Raw genomic sequence first — 17,521 nt, 5'->3', positions numbered from 1 at the left:
CTACATGAGACTGTTTCAAAAACAAAATCAAGACCATATTCCTAGGTAATGAAGAAATACACCAGGAGAGAAAACACAGTGCATACAGCCACCTTGAGTAGGATAAGACCTAGGATAGTCTTCATGTGAGACAGGGGCAGCTTAAGATCTCTGAATTTGAGGTCAGCCTGGTTTTTGAGATCCTGTCTCAAAAACAAAAAAGTAGACAAAGTTTGAATGGAAATAGATGGTAAATTGCAAGTATCTTTAGATTAGACAGCTGATTTCTTAAGAGAGAACATATTGTTTCTTTTCCTGAAAAATGTTTGAAAGGGAAATATGACTTAGCTATGATGCTCCCTCTATTATTTAGAGAAAACCAAACATGTAAGAATAATAGCATCTTCCACTTATGAATAGGTCAAGTTGTACCATATACTGTCCCAACATCTTCTGTTAACTTACCGAATCCTCACAACATTACATATACTGAGGCATATTAGTTAATTTACACCTAAGGTTACACAACTACCTAAGTAAGCTGGTTAGGATTTAAAACAGTCAGGCTTCAAGGTGTTCTTAACTAACTATATTCCTATGAAACTCATTGTTTTGTTTTTTTTCTTGGAACTCACTCTGTAGACCAGGCTGGCCTTGAACTCAGAGATCTGCCTGCCTCTGCCTCTGTCTGCTGAGTGTTGGGATTAAAGGCATGCACCACTACTAATGGGCAAACTCATCATGTTTAAAAGTCTAACTAGTTAACTATATGTACTGTATATTTGAAGACTGCTGAGAGTAGGCTGTGTTCTCTCTCTCTCACACACGCACACACGCACCAGGCGAGGAGGTTCAGGTAAGCTTGTAATGACAGCACACAGAAACCTTAGGCAGGAGAATCACCTCAAGTTCAAGGCCAAATTAGGCTACAAACTGAGGTCCTATTTAAAATACAAACAAAAAAAGGGCAAAAGTATGAAAGCTAACATATTTCCAGTTTCTACACTCAATTTAATCATACCACAATGTATATTTCAAAATATCATGTTTTACATGTTATAAACACATACAATTTTATTTGTCAACTAAAAAGTTAAAACCACAGGCAGGCCTGGTGCAAGCCTGGATTTCAGCTTGAACATCTGAGACAAAGGTTCAATGTCAGCTTGGACTATAGAATACGTTTCAAGGATAGCCTGGGCAACTTAGTGAGACCATCTATCAAAAACACAAAATAAAACTTAACAAAACAAAATTATAATGAAGACTGGGGATACAGATAAGTAGTAGAATGCTTGCCTACAATGAGCTAATCTCTAGATTCAGTCTACTTAAAAAAACAAAGGTAAAATACATTAAAGCTAAGCAGGATGCAAGCAACTATACATCCCACCCACTTCTTACTCTTAGCAGCTCTCTCACAGTCCAACTCTCTGTATAGTGGAAGAAGACCTTCAACTCTTGATGCCCTTGCTTCTACTTTCCAAATGTTGTGGGATTACAAGCATACACCATCAAACCTGGTTTTAAAAACTTTTTGATGAGTATAGGTGATTTTGAGTAAACAAGAGAAATGTAAGATATAATATATGGATATGTTAAATTCTTATGCAGTGATGATTAAAAAAACATTTCTAGGGCTGGAGAAATGACTTATTAAGAACATATACTATTTTATTAGAGGTCCTGGGTTCAGTATCCAGTGTCCATGTCAGGTGGCTCACAAACACAACTGCATCTTCAGGGGGTCAAATACTTCTGGTTTCCAAGGGCACCTGTACCCACATGCAACCCCTGTCCTCACTTATGCATAACTAGAAATAGTAAATGTGTATCTTTAAAAAAGAATTTTTCATATACTTATACTCCTTTAGAAATGGTTTAGGGAAGTGACCATAACCAAGAGAAAAAAATAAGTTACGTCTGGTGGCCAAAGCTTCAAAAGGATAAGATAAATGAAAGAAAAACGAGTCCCAACAGTTCCGGAGGAACAGGTAGATACTTAACAGTACAGAAGCCGTTGGAATAATGATCTTTCACATAGGCTCGTAAAGCACTGTCACAGGATTCTCTCCAAGACTTCAAGCCTCCATCCACATCTTCTGGCTGGGGGTCACTTGCTTCTTTCCGTAAATGATCAAACTTAAAGGAAATTTTGTTTCTTGGATCTAAAAATCTGCTGTTACCGAGGTCACCGTGCTCTGTAATTAAGACCTTCCAGAGAAGAATTACAAATATGAGTAATTCTATTAAAAAAAGGACAATTCTTGTCATGTTTGGCAAAAAATAGTAATAAATATCCTAGGAAAGTTAATTTTTCATTTCTTTTTCACATTGACTTTTAAAGCAAGTATCATTTTCATTCTCATAAAAATACTATATTTATGGAAAAGCTTTTCTTCCAACAATACCCTTTATTTTTTTTATTTCCATCTAATTATTATCCACATGTGTGTTTATTCCTAGCTATAATAACAATTTTCTTGTATTTTTTTTCTAAGATAGGGTTTCTCTGTGTAGCTCTGGTTGTCCTGGAACTCACTCTATAGATCAAGCTGGCCTTGAACTCAAGATTACCCTCTGCGTCTGCCTCCCTGAGTGCTGGGATTAAAGGCATGCGCTACCACCACCCAGCTTAATACCAACTTTCATGTATTAATTTTCACATACTTTATGAAACTTTTTAGGGTCATTGTATTATTGTGAACTCTTAAGTAATACAGCTACAGAGTTCAAAAATGTATTAACTGAAATCTTTTTCTCAACTCATTTCCTAACTAGTAAATTCCTTGAGTAATTTAAATTAGTCCTGTCTCCTGATATTTTTTGTTAGATTCTCTTTCTCTGGACCTCTCTGGAACCCAGGGATTGCAAATGCACAGCTTATGACTGAGTTACACATCAAGTCAATGGCATTCTTTTTTTCCATTAAAAAACCCACCTAGAGCCGGGCGTTGGTGGCACACGCCTTTAATCCCAGCACTCGGGAGGCAGAGGCAGACAGATGTTTCTGAGTTTGAGACCAGCCTGGTCTACAAGAGCCAGTTCCAGGACAGGCTCCAAAGCCACAGAGAAACCCTGTCTCGAAAAACAAAACAAAACAAAAAACAAACAAAAAAACCCCACCCACCTAGTAGTACCAGAAAGAGGCAGAATTTCCTAATATAGAGAAAACTATTTTAAAATGTAAGACATAAATATATTTGGCACCCAATTTACTATCTGCTGATGACATTTATATCTCTACCACCTGTCAAGCACAAACTAACTAGCAGTTATTACCTGGTCATCGTAGCCTTCTATCTTCACAGGTGTGAACTGATCCATGTTATACTGGGCAAATGCACTATTTAAAAAAAAGAATTGAAAAAGTAAATAGTATCTCCATTTTACGAGCAACCTAAATCCAAAAACCTTGGAATCATCCTTAGCTTTTCTTTCTCCCACACTTCACATCCAACCCACCAGTTCTAGGATAAGTATAATCGAAATCTGATTCCCCCATGCCTACTGTTTCCACTTTAAATTACTACCTTTATCTCTCAACTGCCTTCATTCAGCCTTTGCCCCTTACAGAGTTACCAGAATACATAGCTGGTGATTATTCTAAGGCTTAAAGCTTAAAGCTTACCATGTCATTCTCTGCTTAACACCCTTAACAATGTCATCTCACTCAAAAATGAAATTCACTCTTCTATGTGAGCTATAACATCCTATTTACAGCAGAAGTACTAGGCACTATCAGGGAATAGCCTGCAGTTAGAAGCACTGGTGCCAAAATATAGGAAAGAAGGTAAATCCTAGGCCAATCTAATGCATTATCTATGTGTATTTTATACACAGGAATAATAAAGCCTCCTTCAGTTTATAAAGGAAGCAATAATAATGGTGAAGATTAGAGAAACAGCCTGTAGCAGGCACCAGGAAGATTTTGACCGAGAGACTGGAGCATTTCATTCCAGAAATAAAGTGAGTTTTTCATTCCCATAAGAAAAAGAAATCAAATTATTTGGGCACAGGAAAATTCTCCTTTAAGAAGTAGGTTCTCGGGCTAGAGAGATGGCTCAGAGGTTAAGAGCACTGGCTGCCCTTCCAGAGGTCCAGAGTTCAATTCCCAGCAACCACATGGTGGCTCACAACCATCTGTAATGAGATCTGGTGCCCTCTTCTGGCATGCAGGCAGAACACTGTATACTTAATAATAAATTTTAAAAAAAGTAGGTTCTCAAAAAATTTGAACACACACACACACACACACACACACACACACAGTTTTAGTGTCCGTCAGTGTAAATTAAAACAGCAGAAGCACCTGAACTACATATCAACACAACCAATCCTAATTAGAATCAGGACAACTACAGTGTTTGAGTTAGAGCAGTGTTTCTCAACCTATGGGTCCAGACCCCTTTAGGGGTGGTGGTGATGATCTTTTCACAGGGGTCACATTACATTATGATTCGTAACAGTAGCAAAATTACTTTATGAAGTAGCATTGAAAATAATTTTATGGTTGAGGGTTACCACAATGTGAGGAACTGTATTCAAGGGTCACAGCACTTCAAGGTTGAGAAATATTGAGTGTTTCAATCTGTAGTCCAGGCTAGTCTTGAACACATGTCAATCCTCCTGTTTTCACCTACCAAATTTTGAGATTACAGGCTCGTACTACCATGGTTGCCTTCAAGCACTTGAGTGGCATTCCGCCATAGTATCAGTGGTAATTTGTCAAGTTATGTTTGGAGTATCTCCAATGTGTACCTTAATTTCCAAAGAATTACATTGATAGTCTAGAAATTCTAGATCAACAGAATCTAGTCTCAAAAGCAGTGTGAACAGGGCAGATGATTGTTTACCAGGTAACAAATTCAAACAAATCATATAGCATACCAAAATAACTTTATGATAGTTATGTGTTTTGTATCGACATGTTCTTGCCCTCCCCCAGCCCACCTCTTTCCAGCAATATCCAATTCATGTTTCCTCTTTACAAAGAGACTTTGGGCCAGTTGGGTATACAGTAACTGAAAGGGGACTTTGGGAAGAACAGAGCAGAGCAGTGATAAAGACAGATGGGCCCTTGAAAACCACTGTTTATATCTGATTCTTGAAGAAGAATCAACAAGCAAAACAAAAATCCCAAACCAAACAAGCCCCACCATTATGTTTTTGAGGACAAGGAGGGCTTAAAATACTATTTTCTTGTGTGTGACATCTCACTTATTTGTCTAGAACTTGCTATGTAGCTGAGGTTGGCCTCGAGCTCCTAATCTTCTTTCCTCTGCCTTCTGAGTGTGAGGATTATAAGCATGCACCATTCTACCTGGCTGGAATTGGTGTTTTAGGAAGATTAGTTACTCTGCCAGCAATAAGTATTCAGTGACCAGGAAGAATAATCATGATTTTATCCTATAATTAGTTATATTCTTTGTGAAGCTTCATCAACCCTTATTAGCAGGCTAATCTTTCTATAAGTAGCAATTTAAAAAGATTCTACATATGTCTAGGCATGGTGGTGCACACCTGTAGTCTCAGCACTGCAGAAGCACAGGAGGAGGAGGCTGGGGCAGAGGAGGCAGAGGAGGCAGAAGGGGCAGAGGGGGCAGTGAGGTAGGAACAGAGGAGCAAAGGGGCAAAGGCAGGATTGCTTAGAGGCCAGCCTGGACTATGTAGCAAGTTCAGATCAGCTACAGCTACATAATGATACCGTGCATCCAAAACTAAAAAAATCCACATGAACTAGAAAATTCTGCCTTAATGAGAAAAATCTAGGCAAAACAAAAATAAATAATTTTATATGTTAAGGGTTGTATCATTATCACCCCCCAAAAACACAGGGTTTCTCTGCATTGTTTTGGAAGCTGTCCTGGAACTCACTCTGTAGACCAGACTAGCCTTGAACTCACAGAGATCCACTTGCCTCTGCCTCCCGAGTACTGGGATTAAAGGCGTGTGCCACCACCAACTGGCTATATTAAGGTTTTTTAAAAAGATTTATTTATTATGTATACAGTGTTCTATCTGGATGTATTCCTGCAGGGCAAAGAGGACACCAGATCTTGTTACAGATAGTTGTGAGCCATCGTGTGGTTACTGAGAATTGGACTCAGGACCTCAGAACAGCAGCTAGTGCTTTTAACTGCTGAGCTATCTCTCCAGTCCTCATACGTTAAGTTCCAAGGAAGTAAATGCTTTAGGGCGAATGTGTTTCCTCTACCAAAAAAATAAATTTTAAAAAGGGAGAAAGAAAGAAAAGTAAAGAAGACATGGTTTGGGGCTGGAGAGATGGCTCAGCAGTTAAGAGCACTGACTGTTCTTTCAGAGGTCCTGAGTTCAATTCCCAGCGACCACATGGTGGCTCACAACCACCTTGAATGAGATCTGGTGCCCTCTGCTGGCATGCAGGCAGAAGACTGTATACACAATACATAAATAAAAAATAAAATATTAAAAAAAGAAGACATGGTTTGACTGTGAAGAATTACCACAAACAGTCCTCAACTGTTTCCTAGGTAACAGCTCTTAAAACAGTTTTCTATAGCAAAAGAGACTGTCTTGTCTTAGCTTGGTTTGAAAGTTCTAGTCCCCAGCTGGCAATGATTTTAGGAGGGTCTAGAAACTTAAGGAGGTAGGTCCTACCTGAAAAAGATGGGTCACTGGAGACATATCCTTGGTGATTGTATACTGTCCCAAGCCTTGCCTGTCTGTGCCTTCTGTTTGCCATTAAGTAAGAAATCTGTCACGTGTTTCTGACACCATGATGGTCTATCAACCCTGGGTCAGATAAGTAACTAAATAACAAATAAATAAATTTATTCTTTTAGAAGTCACTAACACAAAGACTGTTTTAGTTGGAAGTGTCTCAAATTAGGTTTTCAGGTACCAGTTTACTGTCACCACAGTTTATACAATGATAGGAGACTGGAATGAAAGGAGACTGTTGTTGGTTCGCATGGTGTGCAGTGCTGAACTGTACTGAGGACTCACACACACAGGCCAGTCAAGCTCTCTGTCACTAAGCTGTATTCCCAAGCATGGGCTTAAAAGATACTTACTGTGCTGCCCCTTCCCTGAGGAGATTGTCATTATTAAGTAGTAGCCGGACATCTGAGGAAGAAAGCATTGGAACACAATGAGTACAGACCAAACTCATGAAACATTAATACATTTCTAAAATATATTCAGGGCTTGCAAGATGAGTCTTCAGGTATACTCCATGTACGGAAATTCTAAACATGCTAATGAGCAATGGGCACTAATGTCCATAGGTTCCTATAGAATTATGTGTACTATCATAATCCAACAAAAAATTTTTTTCTTTCTTTCTTTTTCTTTTGAGACAGGGTTCTCTGTGTAGTTTTGGAGTCTCTCCTGGAACTCACTTTGCAGACCAGGCTGGCCTCAGACTCACAGTGATCCACCTGCCTCTGCCTCCCCCAGTGCTGGGATTAGAGGCATACACTACCACCACCCATCCCAACAAAAATTCTCAGGTTGGCTTCAAATTACCTCACCATGTAGCAGCTGGAGATGACCTTGAACTTCTGATCACCATGCTTAATTTATGCTGTGCTAGGACCTGAACCTAGGGTTTTGTGCGTGCTAAGCAAGCCCTCTACCAACTGAGCTACATCCCTGGACCTTAGAAAATGTCTGTTTATTTGTTTGAGACCAGGCCTCCTGTAGACTGAGGTGACCTCAAACTTAGTATGTAGCCCTAATGCCGAGACTTTGAACTCTTGATCCTCCTGTCTCCACCTCCCAAGTGCTGGGAGTACAGGTGTACACCACCATACCTAGCACAGATGAATCATGGAAAACCAAGACCTCGTTTATATGGTTTTAGAGACCAGGTCTCAGGCTGTAGTCCAGGTTTCGTCCTGTCTCTGCATCCCAAATGCTGGGATTCCAGGTATGCACTACCACACCCACCTAATACCTAATAGGTGAAAATCTCGAGGGGGTAATAAAGGCAAATTTGTAAATTTATTTAATAATTTTCTGGCTTTTGTTTTTGAAACAAAGGCTCATTTTGTACTTTAGGCTAGCCCGAAACTAGAGTAATTCTCACGCTTCAGTCTCATGGGTATTGGGATTACAAGCATGGTCCACCATTTCTAGCTGAATCTGAATTTCTTTTGAGACAGGGTTTCTTTCTGCAGCCCTAAAACTTGTTCTGTAGATCAGGCTGGCCTTGAACTCAGAGATCTGCCTGTTTCTACCTCCCAAGTGTTGGTATTAAATAAAGTGTGCCACCACTCACTGCCCAGCTGAACCTGAAATTTTAATGAATTTCAGACAGAATTAGTAGAGACACACTAGTCCTGGGAAATGTCCTTTATATGGATGGGGCTTCTTGAGGAAGGGCAGTGAGAACTGAAGTTTTTACTTCCCATGAGAAAGCTAAAGGCATAGGAGGAATCAAAAAGGAAAAACTTCAAAAAGTCAATTTACTGTCATTTTTTAAAACATGAAGCTGCTTTAAATGTCTATTCATTTATTTTTAGTTCTGAGACAATCTTTAGTTCAGGCTGTACTGAAAACTTGCAGCAATCCTCCTTCTTCAGCCTTCCTAGTGCTGAGATTACAGGTATGAGCTACTATGCCAACCAGTTACGTTAAGTCTTTCCTTACCCGAGAGTGGGATCCTAATTAACGAACTAGGCAAAACTAAGTATTTGATTCAAACCTAGAACTGAATTCTAACCTTTACATTTAGTAGTTGAGTGACCTTGAACAAGTCATTTCAATGTTTCTAAATGTTGATGTCTTTAGCAAAGCTGTAACAGGTCACAGGAATCAGGAGACAGAAAGCACTCACAGCTAGGTGTGTTGGTGTACACTCATGTTCCAGCACTCGAGTTCAGGGCCACCCTGGGTCACAAAAGACCCAAATGTAAAAAGAGAAAGGGCTAGAGGGATGCCTTGGCAAGGAAAGAAGCTTGCTTCTAAGTTTGAGGGCCTGAGTTCAGTTCCAAGGATTCTCGTGGCAGAAGAGAGAACCAACTCTCACAGTTGCCCATACCGCCCCCCCATAAGTAAATGGAATACAAATTTTAAAAGAAAGGGGGAAATGTAAATAATGACAATTAAGGAAGCCTTACAAATCAATATTAATCTTTACTTACCATTGAATACTTCATTAAACTCCCCAGGGGGTGCATGAGTGATGAATTTAGCAGCTATGCGTACCTAAAGAAAAATGAAATTTATAGTAAGTGCATTGTGAAGAGAAACAATCAGCTGGGCATAGCTGGGCATCATCTACTTCTAGCACTTAAAAGGCACAACTAGGAGGATCTTGAGTTTAAGGTCAGCCTGGGGGATATACTAAGATTGTATCTAACTTCCCCAGCCCCCCCAAAAGAAGCCCAAGACAGACAATTTTAAAAAAATACGTAAATGCAACTAACAAGTCATAATTTTGTGTTACCTTAAAAAAATTTTTAGCCAGGCGGTGGTGGCGCACGCCTTTAATCCCAGCACTCGGGAGGCAGAGACAGGCGGATCTCTGTGAGTTCGAGGCCAGCCTGGTCTACAAGAGCTAGTTCCAGGACAGCCTCCAAAGCCACAGAGAAACCCTGTCTTGAAAAAGAAAAAAAAAATTTCAGTCTTTGGGAAGAGCAACCAGTGCTCCTAATCATGGATCCATCTTTCCAGCACCATTGTTTGTTTTAAAGATTTATTTATTTTTATTAATATGTGAATGTGTTTGTATATGTGCCTGAATGTTCTGATGGTATCCAGAGGCCAGAAGAGTGCATCATTGGAGTTGGAGTTAGGCAATAGTAAGTCACCTATAGCCGGCAATGCATCTTTGACCCTCTGTAAGGACAACAAAGACTTCCCTGCTGAACCTTCTCGCCTGCTGATTGTTTTTGCAAGGAGAGAGATATCTTATAGCTCAGGCTGGCTCAAACTTAATACACAGCTGCTCTTGTCTATCCTTCCCTCTACTAGGTTATAGGTATACACAGTCAGTTCCATGTGGTATGGAGATATAACTCAGGGTTTTATGCACACTAGGCAAACTACCAACTGAGCTACTTTCTCTGCCTATAATATCTCTTGAAATAAAAACTGACAGCTTTGCTGTCTAGAAGCCTTCAGGTTTTCTTTCTATAAAACACCCCAAAGCTGTTTCTATCAATATAGGTATATTTTAAAATGTATGTACTAACAGTCATTTTGAATCTTTTTTGTTTTTGTTTTTTCGAGACAATGTTTCTTTGTGGCTTTGGAGCCTGTTCTGGAACTTACTCTGTAGACCAAACTGGCCTCAAACTCACAGAGATCCACCTGCCTCTGCTTCCTAAATACTGGGACTAAAGGCATGCACCACCACTGCCCAGTCATTTTAAATTTTTAAAAACATATATGTGTGAAAGAGAGTTTATATGCACCACATGTGTGCAGGAAGTTGAGGAGGCCAAAAGAAGGCAACAGCTCTCACAGGTGGTTGTCAATTGTCTTATGGGTGCTGGATAAATGAACTCAAGTGGGTCTTCTGCAAGAACAGTAACAACATAGGGTTGGAGAGATGGCTCAGTGGTTAAGAGCACTGGCTGGTGTTCCAGAGGTCCTGAGTTCAATTCCCAGCAACCACATGATGGCTCACAATCTGTAATGAGATCTGGTGCCCTCTTCTGCCCTGCAGGGATACATGCAGACAGAACACTGTATACATAATAAATCTAAAAACAAAAACCCCCACAAAACCCAGTAAACATTCTTAGTCACTGAGTCATGTATCACCAGCCATGATTATTCAGTTTTTACAGCAAAATTTGACCAGCTTTGGTCAAAACACAAAACAATCCCAAATAAACAAGTAAACAAACATAAACAATCACAAATAAAACAGGCTATAATCTCTCATCAACGTTTTAAGCAAAACTAAATATTCTAAACAAAGTAAATACCAATATCATATAACAATTACCTAAATGCAAGGGTTAATACTAATAATGATATGATTTACAAGTAAAAGGAGCAAAGCCATATGATCACCCCAAATCTTATTGGAAAAAAATGGTAAAACTCAACACTTAATATCTTAGAACTCAACAAATTACTAGGTTTTGGAAGCAACAGAGAAAGTTTCCTTGACCTGATAACTGGTTAGAATCCTAAAGCAACCCACATAATGAGGAAAATTAGCACTGTCAACAACTTTAAAGTCTGGACAAAGTTGACTCCTATCATTTGTACTACTCAGCCTGTATTAGAGGCATAAAGCATTATGGAGAAACTTTCTTCTGTTACTCATTGTGGCCTCCTTCTGCTGTCTTCTATCCCCATCGTGACCAGTTACCATAAATGGATGCTAGAATGTTCCCTGCATCTCCTTTCTTCTATATTTAACCTTCATTTTATGCTTTGGCCAGCTCCATTTTTCAGTACACTAACATGCTTTTCAGCTATGCCCACTTGGCTGATCAGATAATTATTTTGACTGTCCCAAGTTTTCACTGTCCTGATTTTTATTAATTTCCTTTTATATATATACAATTATCCCTATGAGGATATTAGCTATTCTTGTTTGATATGTCTTTCAGTTTTCCTGTTCCTTTTACATATAACCTGTCTCTAGTTCTTTAAGGGCAAAGCTAGCCTTGCTCCTTCTGATAAGGGTGAAAGAACTTTAGCTTTTGTTTGTTTGAGACAGGGTTTCTTTGTGTAGTCTTGGCTGTTCTGGAACTCACTAGACCAGGCGGGCCTCAAACTCACAGAGATTCACCTGCCTCTACCTCCAGGTGCTGGAATAAAATACAGACAAATGGCACCACAGCTGGCATGAACATCTCATCTTTTGAGTAAGCCTACCTTCCAAGGCTGTAGACCTCTCTTTTTTTTTTTTTTTTTTTTTTTTTGGAGGTTCGGTGAAAAGGTTGAGATAGGATCTCATATAGCCCAGTCTGGCCTCAAACTCATCATGTAGCTCAGAATGGCCTTGAACTCCTGCTTCAGTCAGCTCTGGGATTACAGGTGTGAGACACTGTGACTAGCTCAGTGTTTATTCTCAATACCATCTTCTGAGAATAAATGCTGGTTTTGCTATAGCTTAGCCTAAATGAAAGAAAGCTAGACAGTAATCCCTCAATTACTATGCTTTAAGACTATTCTAGGTCCTTTTTTTTTATTCCTGGAGTTCCTCTAGAAGTGCTTCTATTTGCCATTTGACAATAGCTTCATAAAGATACCTACCAGTTATGCATTACGATAGTGACAATGATAATTAGTTGGCCTGTGCTGGATAGTAGTTGTCAGCCCGACACAGGTTAGAGTCATCAGATAAGAAAGAACCTCAATTGAGGAAATGCCTCCCTAAGACTAGGCTATAGGAAAGTCTGTGGGGTATTTTCTTAATTAATGACTGTTGAGAGAGGGATCAGCCCATAGTGGGTGGTACCATCCCTGGGCTAGTATAAAAAGCAGGAGGAGCAAGCCATGAGGAACGAGTCAATGAACAGCATTCTCCCACAGTTTCTGCATTAGCTCTACCTCTGGATTTCTGCCCTGACGTCTTTCAATGATGAGTGGTGATGTGAAAGCATAAGCAAAATAAACCTTTTCTGCCGAGCGTTGGTGGTGCACGCCTTTAATCCCAGCACTTGGGAGGCAGAGGCAGGCGGATCTCTGTGAGTTCGAGGCCAGCCTGGTCTACAAGAGCTAGTTCCAGGACAGCCTCCAAAGCCATAGAGAAACCCTGTCTCGAAAAACCAGAAAAAAACCTTTTCCTCCCCAACTTCCTTTTGGTCGTGGTGTCTCATTTAGTCACAGCAAAAGAAGTCCTGACTAAAGCAAGGCCTAACTTCAGAGGAATTCCTCAGGATAGTTCTAGTATGCTATGGAAGAAAGACAATGAAAGCTCCCCAATACTTAACGTGTCGCACAGGAAGATGTTAAAACCACAGAGACAGAGCAAAGATGGCAGTTCCTATTTCCAGATTAGCACACTTCATACAATGTTAAGTTCTTTATGGTCACATCAAAGTCCAACCATTTTCTATGTGTATAGATACACATCTGTCACGGAAATGTATGTAGAGGGGACTCAGAAGACAACTCTACAAAGTTGGTTCTTTCCTCCGCCTTGTGGGATCCAGGAAAGAACTCAAGCTGTCAGGCCTAAGCCATTCTTAAGCAGAAAAACCTGCCACACAAGTCCTTTTAAAGCAAGCTGGATGCTGAGGGCACTACTACACCACTTAAATCTAAATGGGAGACAGCAAGATGGCTCAATGGGTGGAGACACTTGATGCCAGGCCTGATGACCTGAATTCAATCTGCAGCATTCAGAATCTACCCGAGGGAAGCTGAGAAATGACTCTCTCATATTGTCTGCTAACCTGTAAGTGCACAAGTATACATTCATGCAAATCCACACTGAACGAGTAAATAAAATGTTTTAAAAATTAAAGCACCAACAGGAAAACTTAAAAAAAAAAAGACAAAACAAACCAAGTCTAAATGTAGCTGTGAATGTAGTGGCTCACTCAGTCCTATAATCCTAGCATTTGGGAGGTTGAGACAGGAGGATCACTTCAAGTTCAAAGACAGTCTGGATGACATAGACATCCAAGCCAGCCAGAGTTACTTTGTTAAAAAAAACAAAACCCACAAAGACTAAATGTTGAAATATGATTTTCTAATGTATATCTTGCTTAATATATAAAACAACAGTTGGCTGTTGGTATCAATAAATTACAAAATTAGTATTCTCTCTCTGAACAATGAAATCTGTCTTCTTTTTTCCTTTTTTTTGGTGGGGGAAGGTTTCTCTATGTAGTTCTCATTCTCTTGGAACTAGACCAGGCTGGCTTCAAAATCAGAGATCCACCTGCCATTTCCTCCTGAATGCTAGGACTAAAGCTGTTCAGTACCATGCTTTATTTGTGGCAAATGAACTCAGGAGTCATGGTCACCTTCTGCCAGTGTGTTTCTCGTGACACCACAGAAATGTGAAACTCCCCTCAGTCAGGCAAAGTGCTTATATTCTGAGAGTAAGTATATGCTGATTCACACATCACTTAAAACACATCTTCCAGTCAACAGCTGCGGCACAGGCCTTTAATCCCAGCACTCATTTGAGGCAGGCCTGGTCTACAAAGCTAGTTCCAAGACAGTCAGGGCTACATAAAGAAACTCTACCTTGAAAAACATACAAATGAAAAAACATAAAATAAAAACAAACAAATCTAAAATAAAACAGATGAAGGAAATGAGGCATTGTCAAAATGCTGACAGCAGAAAGGATGGATTTTATGAGTTACTCCTTGACCAAGAGCTCGCCACATTTCTTCCTATCTATAGTGCTGTATGCTTCACAATTTAGATTCAAATGAGACTAAATTGAAAGAGAAGTAAACCAGAAGCTCTCTTCTATTCTCTAGAAAAGAACTCAAGTATGTAACAGTGAGAGAAGAACATCAAGCAGCAGTATTGAATTCTGGCTCAAGTGCTGGAAAAAACACAACCTCCCATGAATTTGACACCATAAAGAACATCGACAGCCTTTCAAGTGTTAAATCGATTTTTCACTCTTTGAACACAATGCCATAAAACAAACTCAAAGTAGTAAGAATTTATATTCCCAGTCTAAATTAATATTAAAGTCAGATCCATAGCCCACCAGACTCCTCCTACCTCTTAGCTTCTGAACCTGTTTCAGAACTACAGCAATTTTTGTTGCTTTTTTGCCAAAAATAAGCTACTAGAGCAGTGGTTCTCAACCTGGGGGTTAACTGAACCTTTCACAGGGGGTGCCTATGACCATCTGCATTATCAGATATTTACATTATGATCCATAACAGCAGTAACATTACAGCTATGAAGTAGCAATGAAATAATTATATGGCTGGGGGGGTCACAACATGAGGAACTGTATTAAGGGGCTGCAGCATTAGGAAGGCTGAGAACCCCTGTAACTAGAGTATAATTCTCCCCTCCAACAGTCATGAAGCTCTGTTTTAGCTCAGTGATTGAGCACTTGCTTAGCACACATGGATCCCAAGCACTGCTATTTAAAAAAGTTCTCTTTTTTAATGTATTTATTAAATGCAGTACCTTCCTTTACTTTATATACAAATTAGCTGTTGTACCCTCCTACCCATTCATTTCTAGGCCCTTTACCTGCTCTTTTCTTCAAGGAACTTGTCATCACTAAACATTTAACTCTTTCTTGCCCAGTTCCTCCAAAAGAATTTGCAAAGCATAGAGCAGAGGTCAAAAGCTAATTTAGGTTTTGGTTGCTTACATGTTTTCTGACCCACTTAATAAACAAACATGACTGTGATCAAAAAACCTTCTTTGCATGCTAAAATCCGTATTTCATGAAATTTTTACATCACAAGATGTTATTCTTTTGGTGTTTCAGGGTTTGTAAAAGCAAATAGCGGACTGGATTTGCCCCATGGGGTAACAGTATACAAACCTCCAGCATAAAATATAAGAACTTGTCATGTTTGTCTGTTGCTGTACACCTAAAACTAAGACCTGGTGAGTGCCTTATATTACTTGTAAAGAAATGAGTACTATTCAACTGTTTACACAACTTTCATTAAAGCTTCTCTTTTGATCTTTATTAAGGTAAGCAGGAAAGAGATCATGACCCAAGAGTATGCTTAATTTACGAGGTGGAGTGGAAACTAAAATCTAGGCATTTGACTATAATATGTAAGTAAAATTCCTGAGTATTTAGTGGGTCACAGATTTAGCTTTGCCCTTTTAATTTTTTATGCTGTATGTGTGAAAGAGAGAGGGAGGGAAGGAGGGGAAAAAGAAGGGAGGGAGAGGAAGAAGGGGAGGGAAGGAGAGGGAGAGTGGCAGAAGGGGAGAGAGAGGAGGAGAGAGAATATATGATGTGTGGCTAAAAGTTTTAATTGTTTTGTTTTGTAGACAAGTTCTTGTTCTGTAGCACAGGGTAGCTTTGAACTTGTGGCAATCTTCTGGGATTAGAGGTGTGATGTATCATGCCTGGCTCTAGATTTTTCTTTAAAAGCAAGAATTGACTCAAAGCTTTGATTTTAAAATCTGTAGTTCTAACAAAATTAGGAAGGAGAGTAGGTAAAATGGTAAATAGTAAATTTAAAAGTCAACATCTTGCTCCCAAACTTGGGTGTCGAGATGGCTCAGTGGATAAAGACTCTTCCTGTCAAGCCTGATGATCAAAGTTCAACCCCCAGGACATAGATGGTGAGAGAAGTGATTCCCACAGTTGTCATCTATTAAACTTAATCTTTGTTTATGTGCAAAAAATATTTATGTGCTGGGCGTAGTGGCACAAACCTTTAATCCCAGCACTTGTATGGCAGAGGCAGGTGGATCTCTATGAGTTTGACACCAGCCTGGGCCATTACACAGAGAAACCCCATCTTGAAACAAAACAAAACAAAACACTAAAAAGCCCTAATAAATAAAATAAAAATACAATTTATTATCACTTACTGCCTATTGAATACTGGGCTTTCAATTTATTTATGTTTATGGGCATGTATGTTTACCATGTACTTGCAGGAGCCCACAGAGGCCAGAAGAGGGCACTGAATACCCAGGACTAGAGTTACAGGAAATTGTAAGATGCCTGATATGGGTGCTGGGAACCAAATCTGGGTCCTTTGCATGAGCACGGAGTCACTTCTCCAGTCAACAAAACACTTTAAAAATTACCTCCCTCCCTCCCTCCCTCCCTCCCTCCCTCCCTCCCTCCCTCCCTCCCTCCCTCTCTCTCTCTCTCTTCCCCTCCCTCCCCTCTCTCTCTCCTCTCTTTCTCCCTCCCTCCTTCCGCTGAAAACAAAAACGTGAGTTCCATCAACATTGCATATGCTCAGAACCAGAATTTTAAGTGATATCAAATGATCTTAAGGTGACTTTAATAAACATTTAACATGGTCTGGAGAGATGGCTCAGAAGTTAAGAGCACTGGTTGCTCTTCTAGAGGTCTTGAGTTCAATTGCCAGCACCCACATGGTGGCTCACAACCATCTAGAATGAGATTTGGTATCCTCTTCTGGTGTGCAGATGTATATGTAGGTAAAACAATGTAAACATAATAAATCTAAGAAATAAAGTAAATAAATAATTAACAACTACAATCCTTTGTGAACACCAGTTAGAAAATTCTAGATGGGTGAAAATTCTGTCTTTAGCTAAAATTCACATTCCTAGTCCATATGGTCCAAATTCTGTCTATTTCAGGAGTTTATTTTTCTGACCTTTAATTACACTGCCCCTAAAAGCTGTGCCTCTCTCCTCATTTTTGCCTGTTAGAATCTATCTCCAAGACTGGGCCGTTCTGTTCTTTCCATGAGTATTCCCTAGCACTGGCTCAAAGGCTCAAGAATTCCCTGTGTTCCTACCACATTTTGCTTGAACATTTATCACAGTACCTAAAATATATGTATTGATTAGTTTTATAGATACTATCCTGTGCCAGAGATCAAGTTTTACTTTGGGCAAACTTGAAATTTGCTTCCTTTTATGGTCTAGCAAATTAAAAGTAACAGGCAGTATATAAACATTTTTCAAAATCTCTTTTGAA

The 17,521-nt window shown here is 39.5% G+C and overlaps 1 protein-coding gene across 1 annotated transcript in view; it reads right to left on the bottom strand.

Annotated features, from left to right (window-relative positions):
• The window catches only part of Capza1 (capping actin protein of muscle Z-line subunit alpha 1), a 41,967-nt gene that overhangs the window by 12,415 nt on the left and 12,031 nt on the right, over window positions 1–17,521 (bottom strand). Inside the window, exons 2-5 of the mRNA XM_005076565.4 lie at window positions 9,108–9,171; window positions 7,035–7,086; window positions 3,262–3,325; window positions 1,987–2,193 (exon numbers count right to left, since the gene is read on the bottom strand). Of these exons, the coding sequence (XP_005076622.1) occupies window positions 1,987–2,193; window positions 3,262–3,325; window positions 7,035–7,086; window positions 9,108–9,171 (387 nt within the window). The remainder of the gene's footprint in view (window positions 1–1,986; window positions 2,194–3,261; window positions 3,326–7,034; window positions 7,087–9,107; window positions 9,172–17,521) is intronic.

Source organism: Mesocricetus auratus, unplaced genomic scaffold, assembly GCF_017639785.1.
Source record: "Mesocricetus auratus isolate SY011 unplaced genomic scaffold, BCM_Maur_2.0 Super-Scaffold_100009, whole genome shotgun sequence".
NCBI lineage: Eukaryota > Metazoa > Chordata > Mammalia > Rodentia > Cricetidae > Mesocricetus > Mesocricetus auratus.
Note: the sequence above shows the minus strand (reverse complement) of the source record. Positions and strands in the feature narration are given on the sequence as shown.